Source organism: Crinia signifera, chromosome 9 (assembly GCF_055691185.1).
Source record: "Crinia signifera chromosome 9, ASM5569118v1, whole genome shotgun sequence".
Lineage (NCBI taxonomy): Eukaryota > Metazoa > Chordata > Amphibia > Anura > Myobatrachidae > Crinia > Crinia signifera.
In genome coordinates this window covers 96,151,793-96,177,915 of record NC_139225.1, presented here as the reverse complement: position 1 = coordinate 96,177,915, position 26,123 = coordinate 96,151,793, and the positions used below count along the sequence as shown (strand labels likewise).

Genomic DNA, 26,123 nt, shown 5'->3' with positions numbered 1-26,123 from the left:
TTTGATTTATTCCTCTCTGACCCGTCCACTAGGGGGCACATGTTGATGTACACCAGGTACATTGATGACGTGTTCCTGTTGTGGGCGGGCGGAGAGGAGAGTTTTTTTCACCTCATGACTCAGGTCAACAACAGCAGCCCATGTATAAAATTTACGTACACCTATCATCCGGAATGTCTACATTTCCTGGATGTCCAAATCCAGTTAAAAAATGGTAAGATCAGCATGCAGGTGTTTAGCAAACCCACTGATCGCAACACATTGTTGCGATCAACGAGCTACCACCCACCAGCTCTGAAAAACGCCTACCTCTGTCGCAGATGATTCGAACGGCTAGAATCACCAGTGACAGGGAAAAGGTATCCGAGAGCCTGGATCATGTGGTGGATAAATTTCAAACAAGAGGGTATCAACACCATGAGCTGCTAAAGGCCAAACAAAATGTGCTGCGGATGAATAGATGAGACTTACTAAAGTCTTCTAGTAGAGACAATTCCAATGTGATTCCCCTGGTCAGTGATTTTTCCACGGTCCACTTCAGAGGGCAACGAAGGCCCTTTGGCTTATCGTGAGTACCGATAAGGACCTCCCCATTTTCCGGGACAAACGTCCCATCCTTGCTTTCACTCGGGGGAGGAACCTTAAAGACCGATCAGTCAAATCGAACATCACAGGATTGGGGAAAAGCCTCCATCCCAATGTATATGTTAAGCCGGTAGGGTGCTATAGCTGCCACAATTGCATTACGTGCAAATTTGTGATTGCATGTAAAACATTCATGCATCCCCACTGTGACAAACAGTATAATATCAGGTTTGTGATACTTGTGATACAACGCATGTAGTCTACATTATCAAGTGCCCATGCGGCCTTTGTTATGTGGGCCAGACCACATACAAATTTAAACAAAGGATGGCAGGCCATAGGTCATCAATTGGATTGGCATTGAAGGGTCGGGACATCGACCAACCAGTGGCACGGCACTTCAGGGAGGCAGGTCACTCCCTGGAGTCGCTTAGGTACTTTATGATCGATCATGTACCATTGTCAATGAGGGGTGGCGATCGAGCCAAAGCCCTCCTATTGAAAGAATCTCAGTGGATTGTCCGGCTGGGCACCACTAGTCCTGGAGGACTTAACAAAAAATCAATTGGAATAGTTTAATTTAATGCTGAGGATAGTAGAAAGCTGCAGGCTGTCCTCTTCATAACATTATGGTTCTGTGAATATGGGTGGAGGTAACCTTCTGCATGTGAAACCTTAGGTCACATGTTTAGTCCTGTAGTTCCATGCTCTGGCTTTATGTTTTAGGTCATTATGATATCAGCTATTATGTACCTTACGTGCAGACAATAGTCAGTAATTATTCACTTAGAAGCACTTTGCATTATCCTGTTGTATGTTATATGTTTGTATGTGTTTATGTTTTTTCATGTAAATTAGCTTTGCGAGCTCCATGAGGGACGGGGGATTAACCAGTGGGGGCGGCGAGCTCACACGGTGAGGCCCTACCCGTTCCCTTGCTCATTGTTTTGCCTGCATATATTTTGATGTATTTATGTATATTTTTTTCATTTGTATATGTCCCAACAGGCAGTTCCTTCCTCCGGCCAGCAGGGGCTGTTGCTCTGCCGTGCATCCTAGGCCAGCAGGACAGGTGGAACGCAGGAAGTACCGGCTGGAACACATCAGCGTCATTTCCGGCTGAGGCGAGCCGCGTTCCCGGAAGTGCAGGTCCGTGGACTTCCGGTATGACGAACAGCAGGACCCGGCGGCGGAGGGAGTGCCTGGAGGGACCCACGGGGGGTATTTAGTTCGGTAAGTTGTTGTGATCAGTGCTTCTCTCTTGTGTGTTCTGTGCCCTGAGGACGGGGTGATTCCCGAAAGCGCTTGGTGCGCAATACACAGCATCATTTTACTACTTGGCTAATTTTTAATGGTTAAAAGTCTCCACAATATCCATCGATGTTTCAGTCAAATCTATGACCTTTTTTAAGACAGGAGTACAATTTGGGTTGCAAATCATCACAGGATAGTAACCCTAAAGGGACAAATGCAGGGCATACTATCCTGCGATCATTTGTTGTTGGCAAATTGTACTCCTATCTTGAAAAAGGTCATAGATTTGACCGAAATGTCAATGGAATCTATGGAGACTTAACCATTAAAAATTGTATACCACTTCTGGCTCTGGTGAGTGCCGATCTCTCTTTGGAATATATATTACTCTTCAAGTTTGGAGCACCCCAAAATCACCCTATGATTATGTGAGTGTGGACTACACCTGTCGTATATATATATAATTTACATTCATACCTTATACATGTACTATCTTGACAAAATGGTTGAACAGCCCTGAAACGTTGACGTATTATGTACATGTTACTTCTTCAATACAAAAGTTGTCATTAACGCCATGGAGTGTTGTACCTTATATCCCAGTTGTTTAGCCTTTACCCCCAGATATTGGTCACTAGAGAAAAATAAATGTCACCATATTATACCTCACCTCACACACTAACACCCCTTGCACCATATTATGTCCCACACAGTCATGCCCCTTGTACCATATTATGCTCCACACAGTAATGTCCCTTGCACCATATTATGCCCTACACCAGGGGTGGGCAATAAGTGGCCCTCCAGCTGCTGATGAACTACACATCCCAGCATGCCTTGCACAGATTCAGCATGGTCAAATAGCTAAACTAAGGCAAGTTTAGTTATTTGACCATGCTGAATCTGTGCAAGGCATGCTGGGGTGTGTAGTTCATCAACAGCTGGAGGGCCGCTTATTTCCCACCCCTGCCCTACACAGTATTGCCCTTTTCACCAAAGTATGCCCCACACAGTAATGCCCCTTGCACCAGATTATGTCCTTCAGTTATGCCCTTAACACCATATTATATGCCTCAGTGATGTAGCCTCACATAGTAATGTCTGACTACCTTCTAGTTGTCAGTGGCTTTTATGCTGCCACCATATCTTTCTAACTGCAGCTAGCTTCTTCAATACAAACCCCCCCTATTGATCTGTGGTCCCAGCACATTTGCGAACCAATGTTCAAGCCGGTTTCCTTTCATATACACAGCGGCTAGTAAATGTACCTCCTATATTGTCTGCAGCCTGCTCTAGCATCCTTCACACTGTCTCCCCTGAAGTTGCACCCATTTTGGGAGGGACATTTTAAACAGTATGCCATGCAGACGGCCAGACCTTATAGAATGATGTGCAGACACTGGCTACAGGTGCCCAATGCATTTGCATGGCTTTCCCAGACCCTGAATAAAGTTGTTCTAGCTTCCTGCATCACTACCTGCAAACTGCACATAGCCACCAGCTAATGAGCAGTATAGAACTCTACTATGCTGCAGATTCCTTCCATTAGAACCAGTGTGTATATTACAGTGAGTTCTGCTGTACCTGTTATACTTCAATAAGCTAACACCACTGTCAAGTAACTGGTCTGTTCATAGTTTGAACAGACAAGGTGTGGTGTGTTTCCTACATAACTCTGCAAATACCTACACCTGTACACACCACATTTCTTAGAGTACCAATTCGGAAACAATACAATGTGCTACTTTAGTGACAGTTCTCCTCACCTTAAAACACATGTGTAGAATCCGCTGTCCTCTACTTCTGCTGAATGAATCCACAGAGAGTCATCATCCTTGCTCATTCTAGCCACAGAAAATAAAATAGGTTCTTCCAAATCCCCTTTGGTTTTGTACCACATGAGCCTCAGCCCTGCACTCTGAGCCATGGTATAGTTAGTCCTGATGTAACTGTAGAAGAGAGCACACTTCACACGGACAGGTTCTCCCACTAGTGACATGTAGGTGTTCAGATCCACTGACCAGTCAATACAGCCATCCGCTGGAAGAAAAGGACAGGATTGTTACATAGAATAAAGTTATCAATCCTAAATAACTGCTGATCTTAAGATTTCCTTAAGAAGAGCCTCTAATCATACAACAGTTTAACACCTGCTTAATAATAGAAACTGCATAACGAGTGATAATATATCACCAACATACACACATAGAGGAAGACATTTCCCAGCATCTGATTTAGAGAAACAAAACATTCAGTTCTTATATTACACTTATTTGTTAAGGGTTTAGTTTTAAGAGATGATATCAATAAAATGAGATTTGCTATTACATGATTTTGTCACTATTATTTAATTATATCTTCATCCATCCTCTTGTAATTCTTAAGAAATGCTTCCTTGTGGAGCAATTGGTTTCCAAAACCAATCCTAGAAATCTCTCTGGTTACATCTGGTATACCTTTACAAGTAAAGGGCAAAATGAATCCCAACTACTGTAGGTGCACAACTACCGTTTGGTCACCATGGTACTTTCCCATGGCATTAGTGATACCTAGCTCAGATATCCATGAATTGTAATCCATGGGTGGCCTGCCACAACCCACTTCCAGAGAAGATTCTCTGCAAAACTACACCAGCCTTGTAACTTGCTCAGAGCCCTTGGCTCCTTCAAGGAGCCACTATGACGTTGTGGCCCAGAAGTTACATCATGATGCCCAACATTAGTACCATGAAATCACAATGAAGCGGAGTAGAGGTTTTTCTTAGTCAAGACCTTCAACTCTAGATATGGTACTGACCACAGCACAGAAAATTTGGTAGTCCCCTTTGTATTTTTGGTATTCACTGGTCACATTTCAGGTTCTTCACATTGTGAAGCCATTATATGAACATTTTTTAATATTAAGATCGGAGGAGATAAAATATATTTTTACATAGCTATGAGAAACATAAGCTATATTATAAAGGAGGCATTTGATAACATATTATCATATAACATAATGATGAAATTACCAAAAGGTTAAATAAGGGGCCAAGTTAGATGGGTAAATGGTTCTTCTTCACAATCAAATTATATGAATTCCAGTTATTAAGTTACAAGGCCCAAACTAGGAATTTTAAAAGCCCATCATTGCACAGTGCATGGAGTACAGCCATTAGTGCACTGGTGACAGCCATCATTGCACTAATGGCTGTACTCCATGCACTTGTGACAGCCATTAGTGCACTGGAGACAGCCATCATTGCACTAATGGCTGTCACCAGTGCATGGAGTACAAACAATTCCTTTGGACATGCAACACCCCTCTTAATTTAAACTTCTGTAAATAATAATTGTTGATTAATTACTATAATTTCTGCAAATAATAATTGGTAATTAGTTTCTATTTTACCCAAAAAAACTACTGTACCCAACTTATCTGTATTTTCGCAAATGTTGGTTTAAGCTACATACAGTGGGGGGAAATGGTGTGAATTTAATTGGAAAAGAAATAATAATGGGATAATAAGTACATCTAAACCAGGGGTGTCCTTGGTTATCAGGATCATGTACTAACTCAGATGGCAATTAAACCCCAACAACGCAAAGAGATTGCTAAACAAGTTGACTGTCAGTAAGCATAAAAGACAATTCATGGCCTGAACTCATTTTACAACCCGAGGATGTACATGGTTTATATTCAGCAATTTTAAAGAAATGAATTAATGAAGAGCACTGGGCATACAGTGCTTAATCCATTAGGAAATTACTGGCTCATCACAACACACATCCTAGATGCTTTTAGAAAATTTCCTCCAGTAAGAAAGTCACAGAGACATGTTTACCACAACGTACACCACTAGTTGTTGAAACAAACTGGCATCCAACGAAAAAACAGCACATCCAGGGTTCAAACAGTTTGTAGAATTGTTCTATAATTTAAAAAGTGTTTAAAAGCTTTTAAAATCGATAAACATAAGACACGATGGATGGATACGTTAAAGCAGAGTGATCTGGTTCTACTGTAACACTGCTCTTACTTGAAAAGTTTAACAGAACATTAAATGCTTTTGATATCTGTATGAAATAACTTTAGTTTCTATGCAATTAAGAAAAGGGATGTGAACCTATTGAAAAAAAAAATTCCTATTGTAAAGTGCAACAGAATTTGCTGCATGATATAAGAAACTGTCAATAAATAAAAGATAAATACATTTACAGTAATGGTGTGTACACACCGGGGCGATATGCCGTGCTATGCGAGTCCCGATGCGATCAGATCGCATCGGGACTCGCATCGCACGGCATGCATGGAGGGGCACAATTTTATTGCTACCTTTGATAAAGCTGCCAAGAGCGGCGAAAGGCGTCAGGTAGTGCCTGCCCACCATCCACTTATCCATTTGGGATTGCAGCCCGGACCAGCCCTACAAGATTGAATTGCCTAGACCACCTATTTCCATCTGGGAGGTCATTTCACTATCTGGTGCACCAGCCATCTCCTCTCCTGCTGTAAAAAGACCCACCATCTTCAAACTGCCAGTGGATACCGGTTATTTGTGCCAGTTTTGGGCCGGCCACTTGGACATATGGACGGTGTCTACAGACGTATTCCAGCACTTAACCATTAGTGGTAATTATCATTTCTACCAAAAATTCTTGGGGCATACTAGGAACGGATTCTCCCTACTTTTCTATCAATTGTGGATATGGGCAATGTGGTACCAATAAATATTTGTAAAGATCATCCAATTTATTTGATTTGATCAAATCTGGGATAAAACCCTGCTATTACCCCCTTTTTTTTTGCACTTTAGGGGCACAATTTAGACTATATAGTGCAGATCTGCACTATATAGTCTTGCCTGCCCTCTATTTGGCTGCCGATTGTCGCTCACACGGGAGAGCACATCGGCAGCGCATCGGGCTCATAAGCCTTAAAAAGCACACAATGAGCATGCGATATTTCTTCCGATGTTCACTATATCAGCAACATCGGAAGCCATATCTTACCATGTGTACACACCATTAGAATATACATATTATACAAAACAGAGTTGAATGTAATAAAACAAGATGCAAATAGTGGGTGCCTGCGCACTGGGTTTTTCCTGTTCGGTGATAGCAGCTGCACTTACTGGAAGACCGGCCTGGACTAGTTTAACAAGTTTGTATACAGTATATGTGGAGTTAGAACAAACAATGTGAAAACGACTGATACCAAATGGAACCAGTCAATGCACACTACCTGCCGCTCTTATTTTAATGAAATTATTTTTTTATATGAATATACACATATGTAATGTGATTCCACTAGCTGCTGCACATGTTAAATGAGCTAGCCTGTGCTCATGAAATAAAGTAGGAAAACTGGGGGAAAACTCTGTCTTGATAAAGTTCCCAAATACTGTGGGTACGAAACGCGTTGACGTCACACCCTTATCTCCGGAAGCATCTCCAAGGCTCTGACTATCCTCCTCTGAACCAGCCGGTTTGCACTCCCCCTCAGCTGCACATACAGCCGCTATCATCATACTTGTCTGCCCGCCAGTCACCAACTCCAACAATAACAGTGGCTTCTGTGTACCTAATCTCGCTCCTGCTGGAGCGGTGGAGCTCCGTTTGGAGACTGCTACAACCTTTACAGTTTATCAGGTTGAGCCACAACAAAATATGCTTCCCGCCATCAAATCATCTGTGGGTGAGAAATCTTATTGCTACAGTTGAGCTACCACTTGTGTTACTATTGTTGTCTTTGGATGAACTGCCTTACAACTAGCGCGTGTTCTGCTTACATGCTAATCGGCATTACATATCACCATCGGCGTGTTGAATACTTGTGATCTCTAAATATTGCATGTGAACTGCATTCAGAAGTTTTGGCAGATCATTGTTTACACATGATTGCTGCGGACTGCAATTCTTAAAATAACCTACCAGATTATAAGAAAGTGATTCAGTGTCATTGGAGAGCCTAATTAACCGTTGGAGACATAATTACCCCATTATTGAGCTATTTGTGCTTATACTAATTAATAGGTGCTTTTAGTCTTGCTGTTTTTATTGTACTGTCTATTATAAAATTGTATGCTTTTTTCTTTTTATTACATATAAATAATTATTTTTACAAAGTGTGTCCAGTGTCATTTTGGTCACTAATTACTACTCAGAGTATACCATCCACTTAGCAGCGCAATGTGCTAAAAAAAAACAGTTTTCCTAGTATATGTGGAGTGCTGTGAACGGAATAATAACTGATGTCCATAGGCCTTGATGCAGACAGTTATAAGTTGACAGTGGCATCCAGAAGAGTAGAATTCCAAAAGGGGCTGGGTAAGTATACTTCACCCTCTCCTCCTACCCTGCTATTCCCTCTCTATCCGCAGCCTACCCCTAACTTTGCACATTTGTGCCAACCCTCCCCACACACCCTAACCCTATTTTAGTGCCTAACCCTCCCTACCCACAGGCTATCCCTAACTGTCCCCACAACCCTAACCCCACAGTGCCTAAAAATCTCCCACTCCCATGCATGGCCAAACGCTTAGAGTCCACGGGACCCTTATCCCTTATGATTGGGATTCCAGTGCCGGCATTGCCACCTATTCTGATAGCTGATGATCCCCTTTTTCCAGGGATACCAGAATTTTGAAAATCGGCCTTGGGGAACTGAAGATATCCAACTTCAAAGCAGCAATCCACATCCGACCTGTTAATTGCAATTCCCAGTCATATTTCTCAGGTTCTCTCTGACTTAGAGTTTTTATGAGAGTAAATTCCAAAAGCTGGGACTCTCCCCTTTCTGTCAACACTAACAGATTGTCTCTATCATGCGCAGAACCAGAGATATCAGCCTTCCTGCAGCCGGTCCCTGCTCCAGCTCCAAAGGTTTGGTGTACAGTTTTATATTTTTGTTAATGGATTGCTCTGGATCCTGATCTCTGATCCCCAAGTTCCCAGCACCTACTGAAAGGTGGGACTATAGGTTTCTATACTATTGAAGGCTAAGAAATCTATTTCCAGATAATGGCGATATCTGCAGTCAAACAAGCTGCACTTCCACCAGAAAATGACGAAAATTAAGCCCACTCCATTATCCAACCCTCCCCTGCGTAAAAAACACCCCCTACCTCCCTGGAAGTCATTTACAAGGTACCCTTCATTCAGCTCAGTGCCCCCTTCCACACATTAGTGTTCACCCTCCCACCACCTGTGCAGTAAAGGAGTAATTGGCAGAAGTTACTGCTCCAGGTCCTACATGTTGAATGGAAGATAGAGCACCCCCTGCCACCCGTGGGACATCAGAGCTGCTGCTGATAGCACCCCCCACCCCTAGGAGGAGAGAATGGGTAATGGCCCCAGTGCATTGCTTTGCCCAGGGGCCCACACTGCTGTTAAGACGGCCCTGATTGCCACTGATGTTGGGATTCCAGTACAGATTTAGTGGCCACCAGTTGGGGTTCCAGGGCCAGAATTTTGCCTGCTGACATCCTGATCAATGGCCTGCTGAACACATGCAGTGTGTACACCCGTACACAAGATATGCAAAGTCCCAAGTAATCATAAGATGGGTATTAGAATTAGAGTGAATAAATTAAAGCTCTGGGTAAGTTCTTTCAGACCTGTAATAACTAATCACATATGGCAGTGTATTACATTTTGATGACAAACTACCAAACATTCGCATGTTGGCCTTGTACACGGAGTACAGTATCAGGTCACATTAGCTGTTTGTCTATTATCCACTCCATGCTTTCCTCATGTCACAGACAGACCTGCAGTGTGCTGTCATTATGCTGTTGTCCTGCCATTTATGTTTTTCCCATCTGTGTGTTATTCCAGCCTACTCCTTACTTGATAACACTGATTAATCTTAATGACCTCTCGGAAGTGATTATGTTGAGACTATATACTATCATCATGCCTAAATTATTTAGAACAATGTTTCAATTGGTCAAATTAATTTTTTAAAAACCATAAAGAATAAGATAAAAATAAATCTTGGACATGATGTACTAGGATATAAGCAGCCAGTGCAATCAACAAAATGAGACCTACCCATTAGTACATATATATTGTACCTAGTGCTGTTTCCTGATATTTAAACGTATTGTTTTCTGAAATACAGTACAAAAAACTAATTGTGCCAACAAAACTTAGAAAACAAACATCCTTGTATAAATACACAACAGAGCAATAGTGGGGTGACAGAGGGACGAGAATTCCCAGTTCCCCCTTGTTAAACACAGTACATATGTAGCATATCTTCTTTCTGGTACTGCATTCACATTGCAAAATGCAGGGTCACACCAGGTCCTGGTGCAACCCTGCATTTTGCTGAGTTCAGATCCCTACAGCAACCCGACAATATTGCCGGTTCGCTGACACCATGCAGGAGCGGGGTGGGGCATCATTGGGGGCAGGGCAGCGTTTGAGTGTGAATGGGTACCGAGTCGCTCGACCCGGTTAATCATTCACACTTCACAGCAACGAACCAGTAAGAACCCTTCTTTTTTACTGGTTCATAATGCTGGGTTGCTGCCAGTTTGCTGGACCCGGTAAGCCCTTTCAGATCACACCAATTACTGGGTCAAACCGGGCACAAACCAGCATGGACCCACCCAGTAATTAGGTGCGATCTGAAAGGGGTATAAGAGTAATGACTATCCAGTAGGAGTTACAACCAGAACAATAAATGCAACTTTCTAATTTGGCAACCTCCCTCCCTCCCTCATTAACTAAGATACTAGAGTACCTGTGCTATAGAAAGATTCAAGCATAGGCTTCATATACTGCACAATTGGTGGATTTCTCTTCAAATGACACCAATGTAAGTATTAACACTATACTGTACTACGCAATAATATATTTATTTTGAAATAATATTTTTATGTACAATACAAAACTACTTATTTTGATTGCAGATAATGTCAGCATATAAATAGCATAATATCATAATAAAGACAATATTAGTTTTTTGCTTGACAACAGAATGCTGAGTTTAGCATATGCGCATAATATCCAGAGAAAAGAAAAGGGCATGTGCCATAATGATATTAGTATAAGCAGCTGCCAAGCAATTAATATTATTTGCTATTATACAGTACATGGCATATTGTTGCCGCTGGATCATTTTCTTTTTCAGAACAAGCAATATAAATGTAAGACTTAATGACTAAACACTGTCTGTATTAATCAACATATGAAAAATAATGCACTGTCCAATGAGGTGGTCCCCAGTCATCCATTTCAATTCAACTGAAAAACATCATAGACAACTGATAACCCTACTTACTGTATGCCAGAAATATGTAGTACTGTATGCTCATAAAAAAAATAATTGTGTAGCTTTTAATTTTTCTCATTACTGCAGTTGCATACAAAACTCTAGTGCATGCCCTACAAAGGTGATATTAGAATACTATAGTATATTTACTAGAAACTACTGTAGCTATCAACCCTAGAGTTGTCACCAATGGTTTTGGACCAAGTCTATGAATGGCTCTCTGCTATCTCATCCTGGATGTCTTCTCACCACCTCAAACTCAATATTTCCTAAATGGAATTAATTATATTCCCACCAGCCAAGAACAGTTACCATCCTGATATCTCCATAACTGTTGTCAACTCGACAATCTACCCTACCCCACAAGCTTGTTGCTTAGTTGTCATCCTCGACTCTGAAATGTCATTTGTTCCCCACATTCAATCTGTTTCCAAATCACGTTACATGCATCTACAAAAAATATCCAAAATACAACCCTATCTCACACAAGACACTACTAAATCTCTTATCCATGCACTTGTTATATCTCACATTGACTACTGCAATAGTCTACTAACTGGTCTTCCCAAGAACAGACTCTCGCCAATGCAATCCATTTTAAATGCTGCTGCTAGGCTGATCTTCCTAGCAAGATGCTCATCGTCTGTAGTGTTCATTCTAGCACGTGCTATCTTTGTAAACCCATGCAGTTCCTTTTCCCTGCCTGGAGTGTCTCTGTCTGCTGTGGTGTTTCTAGCACAGGTCTGGTAGGCATATCAGTGCTGATATACAGACCACACTATGCTACATGCACTACAGCAGACAGCGACACCCCAGGCAGGGAAGAGGAACTGCATGGGTTTTCAAAGATAGCGGGTGCTAGAATGAACACTACGTCTGCTGATCCTCTCTGCCAGTACCTCCATTTTTTTCCTGTATTTTACAGTATTCAATATAAAACCCTTCTGCTAGCATATAAAGTTATTACCATACTGCACCAGCTTATATCTCTTTACTTATCACAAAATATCTCCCATCTCGACCACTCCGCTCTGCATAAGATCTGCATCTCTCTCCTGCATGGATCACTAGCTCCCATTCACTATTACAGGACATTCATCGGGCTGCTCCCATCCTATGGAATGCCCTTCCATGCACAATTAGACTCTCTACTAGCCTCCAAACTTGTAAGCGTTTCCTGAAAACTCACCTTTTCAGGCAAGCCTATGATAGTTAAGTTCCATATGCATAACCCTTTGAGGCACTTATGTATAACATAGCTTCCCTTCTGGACCTACACGCTATGATATTACTGTTGCCTGTCCTTGTGCTTCCCTCCTATATCCCTATAGATTGTAAGCTTGCAGCAGGGCTCTCCTACCTCCAAGTCTGTCTGTTGTTACCCAGTTTATTCTATCACTGTCTACAATTGTAAAGTGCAACAGAATCTTCTCTACACTATATAAGAAACTATAAATAAAAAATAAATAAAAAATAAATAATAGTGGTTCTCAAACTCCAGGTCCCTAACAGTCAAGTTTTTAAATTTATCTATGTCACATTACAGATTGCTAAATTAAATTGACTGGACAGATGGGCCCAATGGCATCTTACAAATGAGTCGTGGTAAACATTATTTGCTGGCCACAAATAGTGTGCCAGGGAATGTCCGCAGGCATGTTTGTACACATCCGCTTCTATATGTAAGCATGGAGAGTACGCCCACTGTGACTAATTGCGGCAGGCTGTACATGATCACTTCCGCAATGCATATGCACACGGGAGGCAATTATGCATAAGATGACGCTGCTCACATCTATATTACGTTTCCTTTGGCCAACCATGGATATACTTAAAGTCTTGTATGTGGCAGTACTAAAGCTTCTAAAAATGAAAAAAGTGATGTTGTCCATATTAACAAACCAGATTCTATCATTTTCTATGATGCAATAGAGAAATGATAGGTTGCTATGGGCAACATTGCTTCTTTCAATTTAGAAGCTGTAGTAAATGAATCCCTTAGAGAGATAAAGGAGGTTATTCTGTTTGACACACAGCGTTGTGAAGTTTGCAGCGCTGCATGTCGCAGCCTATTGGGCCAAACCCACATCATTCGATGGTCACCGGCCATCGAATGATGTGGAAGGTACACGAAAAATTGAGCCACTCGCAGGTGTCTTAGCTTTGCATATGTCCTTGAGGGGAACATGGCAGGCAGCTGACTTCCGATGATGTCAGCTGCCCGCTCCCAGCACCAGCGTCACTGGCATAGGCGTGCGCACATTGAGTGTTGCTAATGCTGTGCCCACCCTTATGAACACCACCCTGCCTCTAGCAATATTTTTTACCAAAGACTTTTGCTTTTTAGAACTGTATTCCATTAAAAAAAGCGTCCATCAATCGTTTTGCATTGTGTATTTTGCATTGTTACTTGTATTAGACCACTGTCATATCACTACAAAACTGCATCATCCATATAAGTTTTTGATTTTATTTGCATGTACTGTTACACAGAGTAATTAGAAGATTAAAACGAATAGGCATTAGATTATAGTGTGGCTGAGAGATGTTTTATATTGTAGTGAGTGCCACCAATGGGTGGTGTTAGACATGCCCAGTAGGTGGTGCTTAGCACACCCCATTGACGGTGCACCCCCTAATAAAATGTGCTGCGCACGCCTATGGTCGCTGGGCATTAACATGAGAACGCTCAGCATTTTCCAGTGCTAACTGGCTGGTACTTTATTCTCCGTACACTTTATGTCTCTGCAAGGCTTAGTACATTAATGTGTAAGTAGCACAGTTCTTACCAATGGTTGGTACTGTACATACCCTATGTTTATACACAATGGATGTCATCAGCAATTTCACAGCTCAGTTTGTCATTTTACCCAAGTTTCTCAGTTGCAAATTACTATTCTGTGTTAATAATAAATAGCTTAGAGTCATCAGCAAATAAGAATATGCTCCATTCTAGGCCATGTACAAGGTCATTACAGGAAAGACTGAAATAGACGCCCTGCAACGCTAGTCCCCTGTGTTATACCACTAATAACTCTAATCTAGACTGGGTTCTGTTTATAAATAGACTTTATCTTCTATCCTTAAATCAAATGCGTTATTTTGTATATACACCATCTACCATAGGATAAAATATTTAACTCTTTGAGGGCCAACAGCTCTGTGAGAGATATGCAAAATATCCACTAATAATTCCAGCGTCGCTCACATTTGTTATATAAATTCAAATAAAAAATGTTGTGTATAAAAAAATTATGTTTCCTATATGAGGTAAACAGTACAGGTCATTATAATTAAGAAAAATGTTTGCTTGGCCAATTTCACACCTATTTCGACAAATTCACTTGGCACTCAAAGGGTTAAACTGTTTGCGGGAGCGGGTGTAACCTGGTCATATACTGGAAAATTGCCATACGCAGACTGACATGGATAGTGGCAGCACACATACATCACGTCAATTGCACCACCAACATCGCGCTTCAAACCAACCACCGCAATATAATCATTCTTCATGAATTCACACTGACACGGTTACCAATTTAATTTCTACAATTTAATTGAGAATCTCATCCCTCAAAATCTCTTTATATAATTGAGTCAGGCTCACATGTCTGTAATTTCCTGGGTTCTGTGTTATTGCCTTTTAAAGATAGTTACCACATCTGCTTCCTATCAATCTAGTGCCACTGTCCCAGATAGAAGTCAATAAGAAGAAATAGTAATAAATGTTATCTGGGCCAGGTGCCGTCTGTCTTAATATTGTTTACATCTCCAGTGCTTTTTATGTATCCAATTGGTTGTTTTTTATTCCTGGGTATGTTGTCACTATACAATAGGTACTTACAACATTATATACTTTAATATTTATAAATGTGTGCACACTTTTATTTAGAGGTACATTTTTCCCAATCTTCAGTTGCAACACTTGCAATCTCCAGATGACGTTTTTGTCTGCGCCCTCCCTATGGAATTCCTTCCGTTGGATGTCAGGTGGTACTGCAGAGGTCAGACTCCGCAATGCTAAGATTTGCGGGGATAGCATATTTTCTGATCTGCTGATTTTGCTCTGTAGCAATAATCAATAGGATATTAAAAAAGAGGATTTTTGTATCCATATCATAGCATGCAAGAGTAGGGTGCAGCAACAAAAAACTGCTTGGTTGGAAAATAAAAAGCTAAAAGTATGTAAAATATACAAAAAAATGTGTGAACATCCAATGGATATGGTAAAGAGGGGAATAAATCTGGCCACAGACTTTTGCTTACCTATGAGCTGCTCTCCCTGCTCCCAACTGCAATTTCTATTTACCCCAATTCTCCATGGGCCCTGACATATTGCCAGGGATCACCTGACTACTGGTCTACCAACTGCAAACTCTGCCCAGGTCAGCTGACTCCAGTCACCGGTTATAAGGAAGATATAAGGACTATCACTGTTCACTGAAAAATTCCTCGAAAAATGTTGCTACTATTTCAGTTCCCAGTTGTGCTGTTCTTGCACCAGACAACTACAGGTCTCAGCCTGCCTTGGGGTATATTGCATTCCTGTGTGCTATTCTGCTTCCAGCTATTTTGTATCTACATTGAAGCTACAGTTATCAACTATGACCTGTGTGTATTACTTGACACCTGTGTTATTCAGTTCCCACTGAGATCAGGACAAGACATACTAAGGCCATAGCCAGGTCCTGCCTCATAGTATTTCTAGAGAATGTTTTCCTGTTCACAGGGTCCAGCAGGGTCCACTGCAGTCAGTCCAACCCAAGTATATGACAGTTCCTGGGCTGCAGTTACAGTTCATTAAACAAAATATAGGCCTGCTCAAGTACATCAGTAATTCAGTTTAGATTTGCACCATGAACGGTACTACACTGCCTCTCATCAGTACACTACCTTTTTCTGCATCCTAATATCCAGAGACTGAGTATCTCATGCATAAGACTTATATCGGACCACTGATCTTTCTGCACATAGCACCCCCCTGCTCAACCTCCAATTGCGTCCAACTGGGTTTGCAAGAAAAAAAAACTGACGTGACACAGTTGTAATGCTAAAATACAGATATAGCATAGATCAGGGATGTCCAAACTATGGCCCTCCAGTTGTTGCGAAACTACAAGTCCAATCATGCCTTGCCACAGTTTTGCTATTATTTATGCTAAACCTATTGCAAGGCATGCTGGGAGGTGTAGTTTCACAACAGCTGGAGGGCCATCGTTTGGACATGCCTGACATAGATACTAGAAATAGAAATGAATAAAATAAATACAATTTAATATAATAGTGTGTATTAAAAGGAGAAACAATGATGTACCAAGCATTGCTCAATTATCATAAATAGTTATAGGAAATAACGAATAGGACTTGAATCTAAGACAATAATCATAAATTATTAGCATTTTTTTTTCCATAAAACCATAACAGATTTAATCTACTCCTAAACAATTTATAGTTGTTCCTCTGCATATTGTACAGAGAAGGCCTCCTTGCTAATCAGACAGGAACTTGACATCCTTTTTTCTTGAGTCACCGTGAGGAATGTATATACATTTCTGCGCAGACGCAAACCCCAACTGCAAATGGCCACGACAATTTGCAATTTCAACATGCCATTCGCACAGAGCGGTGCGGGCCAGGGGCGTCCCCATGAAAATGCTGCGTGTTCCCATGGAATTGCGGATGGGACGAGGTGTGCCGATGACCAGGGACGCCGAGAGGGGGGGATGGGTACTAATTACCCGGGCTTTCTGGAGGGGCCCGGCTGGGGCCCTGGTCCGACCCCCCCCCTTCCTCCTCCGTCCCTCCTATGCAGCAGGAGCACACACCGACAGCATGTGTTGTGCTGACAGCAGGCTCAGCATGAGCGTCTCACTGACAGCAGGTGAGCTCATGCTTTCAGCACAGCACATGCTGTAGGTGTGTGCTGCTGCTGCTGCTGCTGCTGTTGAAGGGGGGGGCAATAAAACTCCCCCTCAACTTTAGAATTTTTCACCCACCTTAAACATTTTGAGGGCGTGGCCTAATTGCTGGAGGTGGCCACGGCCCCACAATTTTACCAGGGCCCGAGCATAACTCTCGGCGACCCTGCCATGCCCTGTCTTCATCCCGCTGCTGGCAAATATAATGAATTATATTTGCAAGAGCAAAATAAATCAATTGATGGTTGACAACTATGAAATGATTTCTCCTGCTGTGGGAACATGCGAGTACAGGGTTGCGAGGGGAAACGGCAGGGGGGGGGGGGTGGGTGGGTGCATTCGCAGCTTTCTGAGTCAACCAGAATCACCCTTCATGGCTCATAAATGATGTCTTAAAAAAGTTTTCAGAATAATCTAGATCAACACACAGTAATTAAAATAAAAACACTTTTTATGTGACTATATTAATTATCATATATGCAAATTAAATGGCTAAGCGGTCCTATCTCTTGTAAGATAATATGGTGATAAATATATACTGCTTTTTAATTAAGCCGGGGGGGGGGGGGGGGTATCCAATTAGTCGCACTAATTTTCAGGTGAAAAAAAAAGACTATTATACTAATTTATCCTATCATATCCAATTGTAGCCTTTTGCTTTTCAGCCAAAACATTACCGGTTTTTCTACGATAACATGTGAGATCTGGGTTAAGTTATTGCAGCTCTGAGGACTACTTAGCCTCAATACTCAATAAATGACGATTATCAGGACTAATTTGATAGCCCCCAGCAAATCCATTAGCGCACACTTTATATTCTCAACTCCACGCCGACGTGGATAGTGGGGGTATGAAAAGGTCGTAGGACGCGGACTCGCTGCGCTCGCCACGCTTCGAGTTCACGTTTATAGTGGGGGGGGGTGGCGTGGGGGTGCATTTAACATTGTAAGCACCCATTTGGGTGCTTATACAATTTTCCATCGTTTAGGGGGCAAAATCGCGTCGCATCGCATGCCGTCGGGTGTATGGCATGCGATGCGATGCGATTCGATAAAAACATTGTACGACCAACATTGGGGGCACCGCTATAAGTACCGAAGTACCGAAACAATTTATAATTAAACATACACAGCATTCAGTTTAAGAACCGCAATAGTTAAATGGGTGAACGACTATCTCTCCTAATTAGATTACAGCTTTTTATTGTTCAATTATGAGTGATAGTTGCAAAAAACAACATTCAAAATGATCGCTGTGCTTTAAGCCTTCGTATGATTAAACATGTAATTTATCTTTACACAATTACTAAATAGAATATCTTCTTTTTCATTTAGCACTGAAACTGGGCAGATCAGCAGTGTGGCTATCGGTATATTTGAGAATAAGGATTCCGGCAGCGTTAGTGATCAGATCGGAGCAGACTTAGTTCCTTTCGCGGTTCTGATGATTATGTCACATCTAAAGTGCTCATCTCGTCACACAAACACTTCCTGAGACAACATGAAATGTTACTTTGTTTTCTTTGACCTTGATTGGAGAAGGCTGATTTATAATTCATATGTCCTTTAGGCTACAGGAAGGCAAGATCCTTGATAAAGAGACATTGTATCCTGATCTTATTCATCAACCTTCATAATGACCTTGGGGCACAAGGAAAAAGGATTTTTTTTTTTTATGTTTTTGTTTTGAAATTTCTGCCAAAATATAATTTCTGTGACAAATGATAAACACTTTTTCTTTTATGTCAATAAAAGAAATGCAATTATTTTGTTTTTATTTTTTCTTTCATTGATTAATAATCGGCAATTAACAATGTCATAAGATTAGTATACCGGGTACCAATGCTTTACATACTATGGCAAGAGAACATTTCCTTGGGCAGCCCTATAGCAACTAGCAGTTCTGATGAAAGTCTCTCATAACTCTCTCCACTAAAGCAAGAGATTACACTGAAAAAGAAGACACAACTAAAATGCAGGGAAACTTTATTTGAGTAATTGGTTAGCACAGAGCTTGTTTACTTACCTAAATCCAGTGATTAAAACCTAAATAACTGCTAATGCTTGGTAAAAATATCACATTCTATGATATTGAGTGCTGTCTCCTACAGGCCTCCTGAGTGTGGCTTCATAAGGTTAGGAGCATGCTGGGACTAATGTCAAGAAAAACAGGTCATTATTCAAATACCCTCCAACATCTGAAGAGAAAAACCGGTATAAATCCAGAAATGAAGCGTGGTCATTTGTAAAAGGGGTGTGGTCGTGTTCCCTTTCCTATACTTACAATGGACTGTTGGAGACCAAAAAAAAAAGGTACAGGCCATAATAAAAACGGTACTGTACCTTCCAAAAGAAGACACTGGGAGGGTATGTATTTGTATTTTTATACAACGTTCATAAATAAAGTCCCTTTATGTAGAACTGCAAGTACATGTGTCAACCTTTTGCAAAGACCTTGTTCGTGTCAATCTTCTGCTGTAGACCTAGACGGTTTGTGAGCTATACTGCACCCTCTCAGATCCACCTCTTCAAACTTCAAAATCATCTCAACAGTTTCTTAGGAAAACTGTCTTTACCAGCTAATTGTCATCAATGACATAAAGATTGTCAATCATCATTATCAGTGCTTGGTCAAAGCTCAGACTGAATTAACAGGGATGGATTATAGGGGCAAGTGTATGAACTAGTGTTAAGTGCATTTCTGCCCTTAACCCTAGTTCACTGGAGGGGATTATGTTTTTTATATGTATTATGAGCGCAACTAACTTGCACTGGGGACAGTGAGCGTTACTCAGTGGGGCTATCCCCTGCAATCCCCCCAGTAATTAGCGGCCACTTCGCCAGCCCAGGGCTAATGTTGTCCTATCCCCATTGCGGGGACAATGCTAGCCCTGCTGCTGGCTCCGGGCTGCGCTGGAGATCTCGCAATAAAAGCGAGATCTCCGGCGCATGCCCAGAGAGCCGGCCAGGGGAGAGAAGTGTTTTTTTCAAATGCGCAGCGCTGAGCATAACGGTTCTCCTTATCGGAGCTGGGGGGGTTAATACATGAGGCAGTAACAGGTACCTGCTTCTCCACATTATGCAGGAGAAGCGGGACCCATTATTTTACAAATATTGGGAGCAATGGGCCCGAGTCATGTTTGTAAGTAAAGCAAAATATCAGTAACTGGGTAATACCATGATGCACTGTAGGTGGACAGTCAGGTGACATGGCGTTCATGCTACTGTAGCTAGCCTATCATATCCTGGATTTGAAAAGTATGTATGCCTCCCATATCTCTGCCATTGAAAAAGTCCCAATCTGGGATGAAACGCGTTTGGCTACACCTCACTTGGTAATTATTTGCTAACCTTCTTATACTATATTTTGCTCCAGTTGTTACTGGTAATTACTTTTCAATGGTATTAATTTGTTGTACTAACTGTCTGTAATAGTCACAATAAATTAGCACCTTTTAAAATACTACCGGTCCACCTCTCATTTACTACACGTGCACCCCCAAGTCCTCTTTCACCCACTACACGCATACATTAGACTCCGTGAGACCGTGCCAGGACCCGGGGCAATCACGTACCATTGACATCAGCCGATACATCGATACCATACGGTAAGCTACTACCACCTTTTCCTACTTACCCCCTGCATACCCTGAACCATTTACATTATTTTTGGAGGTACACACATCCACTTCAGGATCTGACGTGAAGGGATCTGAGTACCGCGACACCTTCACCTATCGGCGAGCCAGCAGGCATTGCCTCACCGTGGGACAGCTTATCATTATCATTATCTCAACCTAACTCGGGGACCGCCCCACCACTTCCACCAGCAACACCCAGCCTACAGTTATTGTTTCCAGTCTCTACATCATTTCAACACCCAGCCTACAGTTATTGCTACCTGCTTCATTTATCACAACACCCAGCCCACAGTTATTGCTCCCAGCTCCCCACTTCCCATACCTCAGACTATTCCCTCCCCCAAACAACCCCAGAGCGCCAACACTCCCCTCTCCTAATTCGACTTCTATAGTACTAGGGGGACCGAGACTTTCCCCAAGGAGTGAGGGCTGCTAGGGGTTCCCCTCTCCGAGCGCTGTGTAGTTTTCTCTTTTACATATCTATGCAAGGACTAGGAAACCATGTTACTGTATGCATGAAAACTTTTTAGGAAACAGCAAAAAGCAGATGACTAGGTTTACTGCAACTCGCCCTCATCACCCTTTTTAAATTCCAGGCTTATTCCATATTATATTTTACCAACATGCAAATCACTATTTTGGAAAATACTATAGTATTATTTCCATGCTACAGTATACATTGGCATGTACCGGTTAAGATTTGTAGACTAGAAAATTGACACCCAATGAAGGAATGCAAAGCACTACAGCCAACCATAAGACTTCAAGTTAACAAACTATATTTAGATGGGGTAAAAAGAAAAAAAATACTAAACAATGTGCATCTACCTAACATGTTACAGGCAGCAACATAAAGCACAAAGTTGTGGGATGAATTTTATCACAACCAGTGGAGGCAAAACATTCAACATACTGTGTAGAACATAAAGGATAACAACAAGATGCAATAAAAGAGTATACTTGCACAATAGAGTCGACATTGTGTCAATTTATGAAACAGCACCACTTGCTGGCCCCTCCAGTAAATTTTGTTGAGCAATACGCAGCTCGAAGCTGTCTGCAATTTTACACCAAAAACATATTTTGGGGTATTATACGTGCTGTGCTGGAGTTATTCAGCTAGCGAGGATTTTCCTATACATGAAACCCACAGTCAGAATAAACCTCTGAAGTCCACAGGAAAAGCAAAAAATAGGGTTTTGCGCACTGGGAATAAACCATTGATTTTGCAGTTTACTCTTATAGGCCAAGATGTACAAAGCTTTGAAAAGGTATAAAATGGAGAGTGATAAATGTCCAACCAATCAATTCCTGTAATTTTTCAAACCCTGCATGTAATATGGCAGTTCAGAGCTGATTGGTTGGTACTCTTTCACACTCTACTTTATCACTTTTAAGTCTTAGTTTATCTTGTCCATAGTCTTTAGTATACTCTTCATCAGTTATATACTCTGTTAGTACATTCATTTAATTAAAAAAATGTATTCATTTAAAAAATTAATAAATGTTATTATAAAATTTGGTGAACGCATTTTAAAGTATTTTTGAAAACATTTTTATTTGAAGTGTTAATACATACATCCCAACATTGGATATTCTAAACTGGGAACCCCCATGCGTTAAAGGCATGCATTGCAGAGAAGGGGGTGTAGCCTAATGGGGAAAGGGTGCAGCTTCATGGCCAATCTTTGCTTTCATGACTCTGCTTTCATTACCCAGGCTATCCCTGCACACTGAGTTTTGTTGAGCCTGAGGGCTCCTGCTTTTCTCGAACTCTCTACACCTGTGGGACACTGTGACTTATGAGTGGGATGGCAAGAGTCCACATAAAATATGGTCCGCCAAGAGCAGGACAGTTGGGAGGCATGGTTAATAGATGAATGTTGTTAACAATGTCGATCAAACAGGGGATAATAAGGACCTGCTTAAGGAAGCACACTCTGGACCAGACACACATCATAAAATAGATAATGATTTGCATATGGTCACATTTATGGTTTTTTTGGGGGAAACATATAAAGTACATGTTGGAAATGAGATTTCGCACATTTTATCCTTCAAAAACAAAAGACACTTTTCTTTTATTCACCTATTACATGTGCTCTGGTGTTATCCAAAATACCTCATCTGTTACTCTAATATTTCAATTTTATACAACTGAAGAACTGTAGTATATATTGGAGCAGCTGTTACTGATCTTATATATAGAATGTGAAGTACACACCAGCTGCTGTTTCAGGTGGAAAGCACAGGAAAGGAAGAGTTGGATTTTACATTATTTTTCCAAATAATGCAATAAAAGTATATTTTTATTATTTTTCCTGTCAACATCTGGGTTCTCAAATCTATTTGTGTTACTTCTGTTAAAAGTTTACAACAAGTCTAGTGCACAAAGTTCTTACGCCAACAAAACTAAATGCTTAAATGACTACTGTATAGTCAAAAAGATTCTACAAATAATTGCTAGTAGTTACCTACAATAGCTTACTAATGACTACTGTATACTCAAAAAGATTCCTAGTACAATAGCTTACTAATGACTACTGTATACTCAAAAAGATTCCTAGTACAATAGCTTACTAATGACTAAAGAAAAGTTGAATACGATTTTTTCAAAAATTGTTTTTCTAATATAGCTTAGAAAGTGAAAGACAATTTCTTAAGGGGTGTACACATGGTGCGATTCCTTTTCCATTTAATCCCGATAGGGTTCGAATTGTGATTGAATCACACGGCGCAGTGTACACATTCGATTTAGTCTTCATAATACAGATCTGTACTATATAGTCTTGCCTGCAGAGTCTATTTCTCTATTAGATTTTGGGGCCGCACATCGGGATAAAATAAAAATTTAATGCATTTGATTTTGGTTCGATTTCCATTCAATTTTTCTTATATAACCAAAATCCATTCGAAAAATAGTCCTAATATTCTCACATAAACTCTACACAGGTAAACCCACCCCAAAATAATACTGAAAAAAATGTTGTTGCCTACTAAATGTCCACTCTGAGACATTCCATTGGGCAAGTGAGTATGAGTAACAACATGATTAGCGCCACTGCATACCACGGAAGTAGCAGAGTGCATCCTATACTGGAAACACCATTAAGAAATGCGACATCATGATGTCCCGGGGGAGTGACACAGAGGAAACCATGGAATAGCGGATTGTATGAAACTCCAGGCAGCAGCTCGCTGATGGTTCTAGAAAGAATTTCAGTGTCCAAAGGATGTTTTAGCCTGTTCTGTGGTGGCTTGTCCCTGGGACTTGGGAAAAGCTGATCATCTGGAATGTCCTAAGGATGTCCCAGTCAGCGACTCTATAGGCTGCCAGGTGAGGTTTCAGGCAACTTGCATGAGAATTGCAGGTGACAAAGATGGTGTCTACCCCTAGGACATGCATAGTGGCACTGCTCACGCATCCCTAGTTATGGCCCTGCTGCACACTAGGGAGTAGGGCAGTGGTTCCCAAACTGTGTGCCGTGGCTCCCTGGGGTGCCTCGGGACACTTGCAGGGGTACCCCAGGTTGGTGGTCCAAGACCAATTCAAATTATTTATGGCTAATTATTTATGGGCAAAACCAGTGCTGGTGGCTGACAATAATAAAATGTATACAAACAGAAGCAAATCCTGCCCTTTACCACATAACTGACCCTCGGAATCGCGCATAAACCCAATATAATACATTTTTGGGGGGCCTAGGGGTGCCGTGAAAACATTTTGATACTCTAGGGTGCCGTGATTCAAAAAAGATTGGGAACCACTGGAGTAGGGTCATAACACAATTCACAGCATCATAGCCCTTCACTCGTCACTAGGGCGCCCATGAGCTCTCCCCTTTATCTAGGAGTCTACCGGAGAGGTAAGTATGCTAGTGAACTGGAGAAAACACTGAGGGGGCAAAACAAAATTAGATTAGCATTCACCATTTATCATGTGTCCTCAATTAATTGTGACTGTTAATTTAGTACATTTTGGAATTTGTTCAGTAAAATCATACCATTTTATATCCAAATAATAATTCTTCTACACAAGAAATCAGTGTTATATTAATAGGCAGAAAATAATATGCCAGCAGACAGCCAGCGCACATCACCAGCAGCCTAAAGCTGATGTAACACCTGCTCATCTGTTTCCTTTTCTCTCATTAGGCTTGTGATAGGGTCACAAACATAGACGCTATTAGATTTTATAGACGTCTTTTTACCTGGAGGTGTTTCCACACTAGCTGTCTACAGACAACAACAACAACAACAATGGGTTCACCAGGGATCAGCTTGGGGGTCACCCCTAACTCCAGCAATGTAGGAACACTGAGTAAGTTCCTCTTCCCTTCCCAAATAAGAGGATGCTGAAGACACCAGTTTAGGAAGCATGGTTAATGGTTTAATGAAAAAAATAAAAAAAAATACCATTATTATTATTATTATTATTATTATTATTATTATGATGATGCTGATGCTGATGATAAATTGAGGTTACAGAAATTATTACAATTGTATTAAAAGATTTTGGTTTCAATATCATAGAAAATATTTAGAAATGAATCAAAGGGGGGGGGTCATTCTTGATTATTCAGGCTGAATTTGGCCCCATTCTGATGGTTCACTGAGCGAACGACAGTGGGGATATGCTATGCTGCCAGGCCGTTCGCATATACGGATGCTGGACGGGGGAATGGAGGAAGCAACTCGGGATGCACTAAAGGGAATGCCTAATGGGTGTCCCCATGTAAACGCTGGGTGTTCAGTGGCAGTGCGGGCAGGAAGAGGTGTGTCTGGGGCGGGTATGAAGTCAGCCCTCCACCCGGTCTTCGGCGGAATGGTACCAGCGGGACATGCGAGGGAATTTGTCTTTGTGACACATCCCCTTGCATGATAGCAAGAGGATACAGGGGGGACGGCGACGGGGACGGGACGGGGAGGGGAAGTCCATGTCAAAAATGCTTTATATATACCAATCCTTCATGTTTACTACACTCCTAATACTATTTTTGGTACTTGTTTCCTAGCACGGCCACACCGATTCTAATCGGGGGCATCGCAGGTAAAAAATCTCATCGGTCGCATCGCATGCGTGCTAAAAAATCGCATGCGATGGTCCCGACGCGATGCCCCCGATTTCCCATAGGGAACAATGTTAAATGCCTCAATTTACCCAAATGAACAGGGAACAATGTTAAATGGTCCAGAAACCCCCCAAAACACCCCAGAACAGTGAAATGGCCCCCCAAAATTAGTTAACGCCACCCCACGATCAACGTGAACCCGAAGCGTGGCGAGCGCAGCGAGCCCGCGAGGGGCGGCGTTTTTTTTACTTTTCAATGCATTTCAATGGGAAATCGGGTCCATCGCGTCGGGGGCCATCGCATACCACTATTAAGGGCACAAGATCAATGCGATTGTGGCCGTGCTAGGAAACAAGTACCCTATTTTTTATGTGCAATGAAATGCTGTAG

At 41.5% G+C, this 26,123-nt stretch overlaps 1 protein-coding gene across 3 annotated transcripts in view; it reads right to left on the bottom strand.

Annotated features, from left to right (window-relative positions):
* Positions 1–26,123, bottom strand: part of IL1RAPL2 (interleukin 1 receptor accessory protein like 2) — an 831,346-nt gene that overhangs the window by 441,797 nt on the left and 363,426 nt on the right. For all 3 annotated transcript variants that reach the window (XM_083159424.1, XM_083159423.1, XM_083159425.1), the window contains exon 3: positions 3,606–3,879. In XM_083159424.1, coding sequence (XP_083015550.1) covers positions 3,606–3,879 — 274 coding nt within the window. The remainder of the gene's footprint in view (positions 1–3,605; positions 3,880–26,123) is intronic.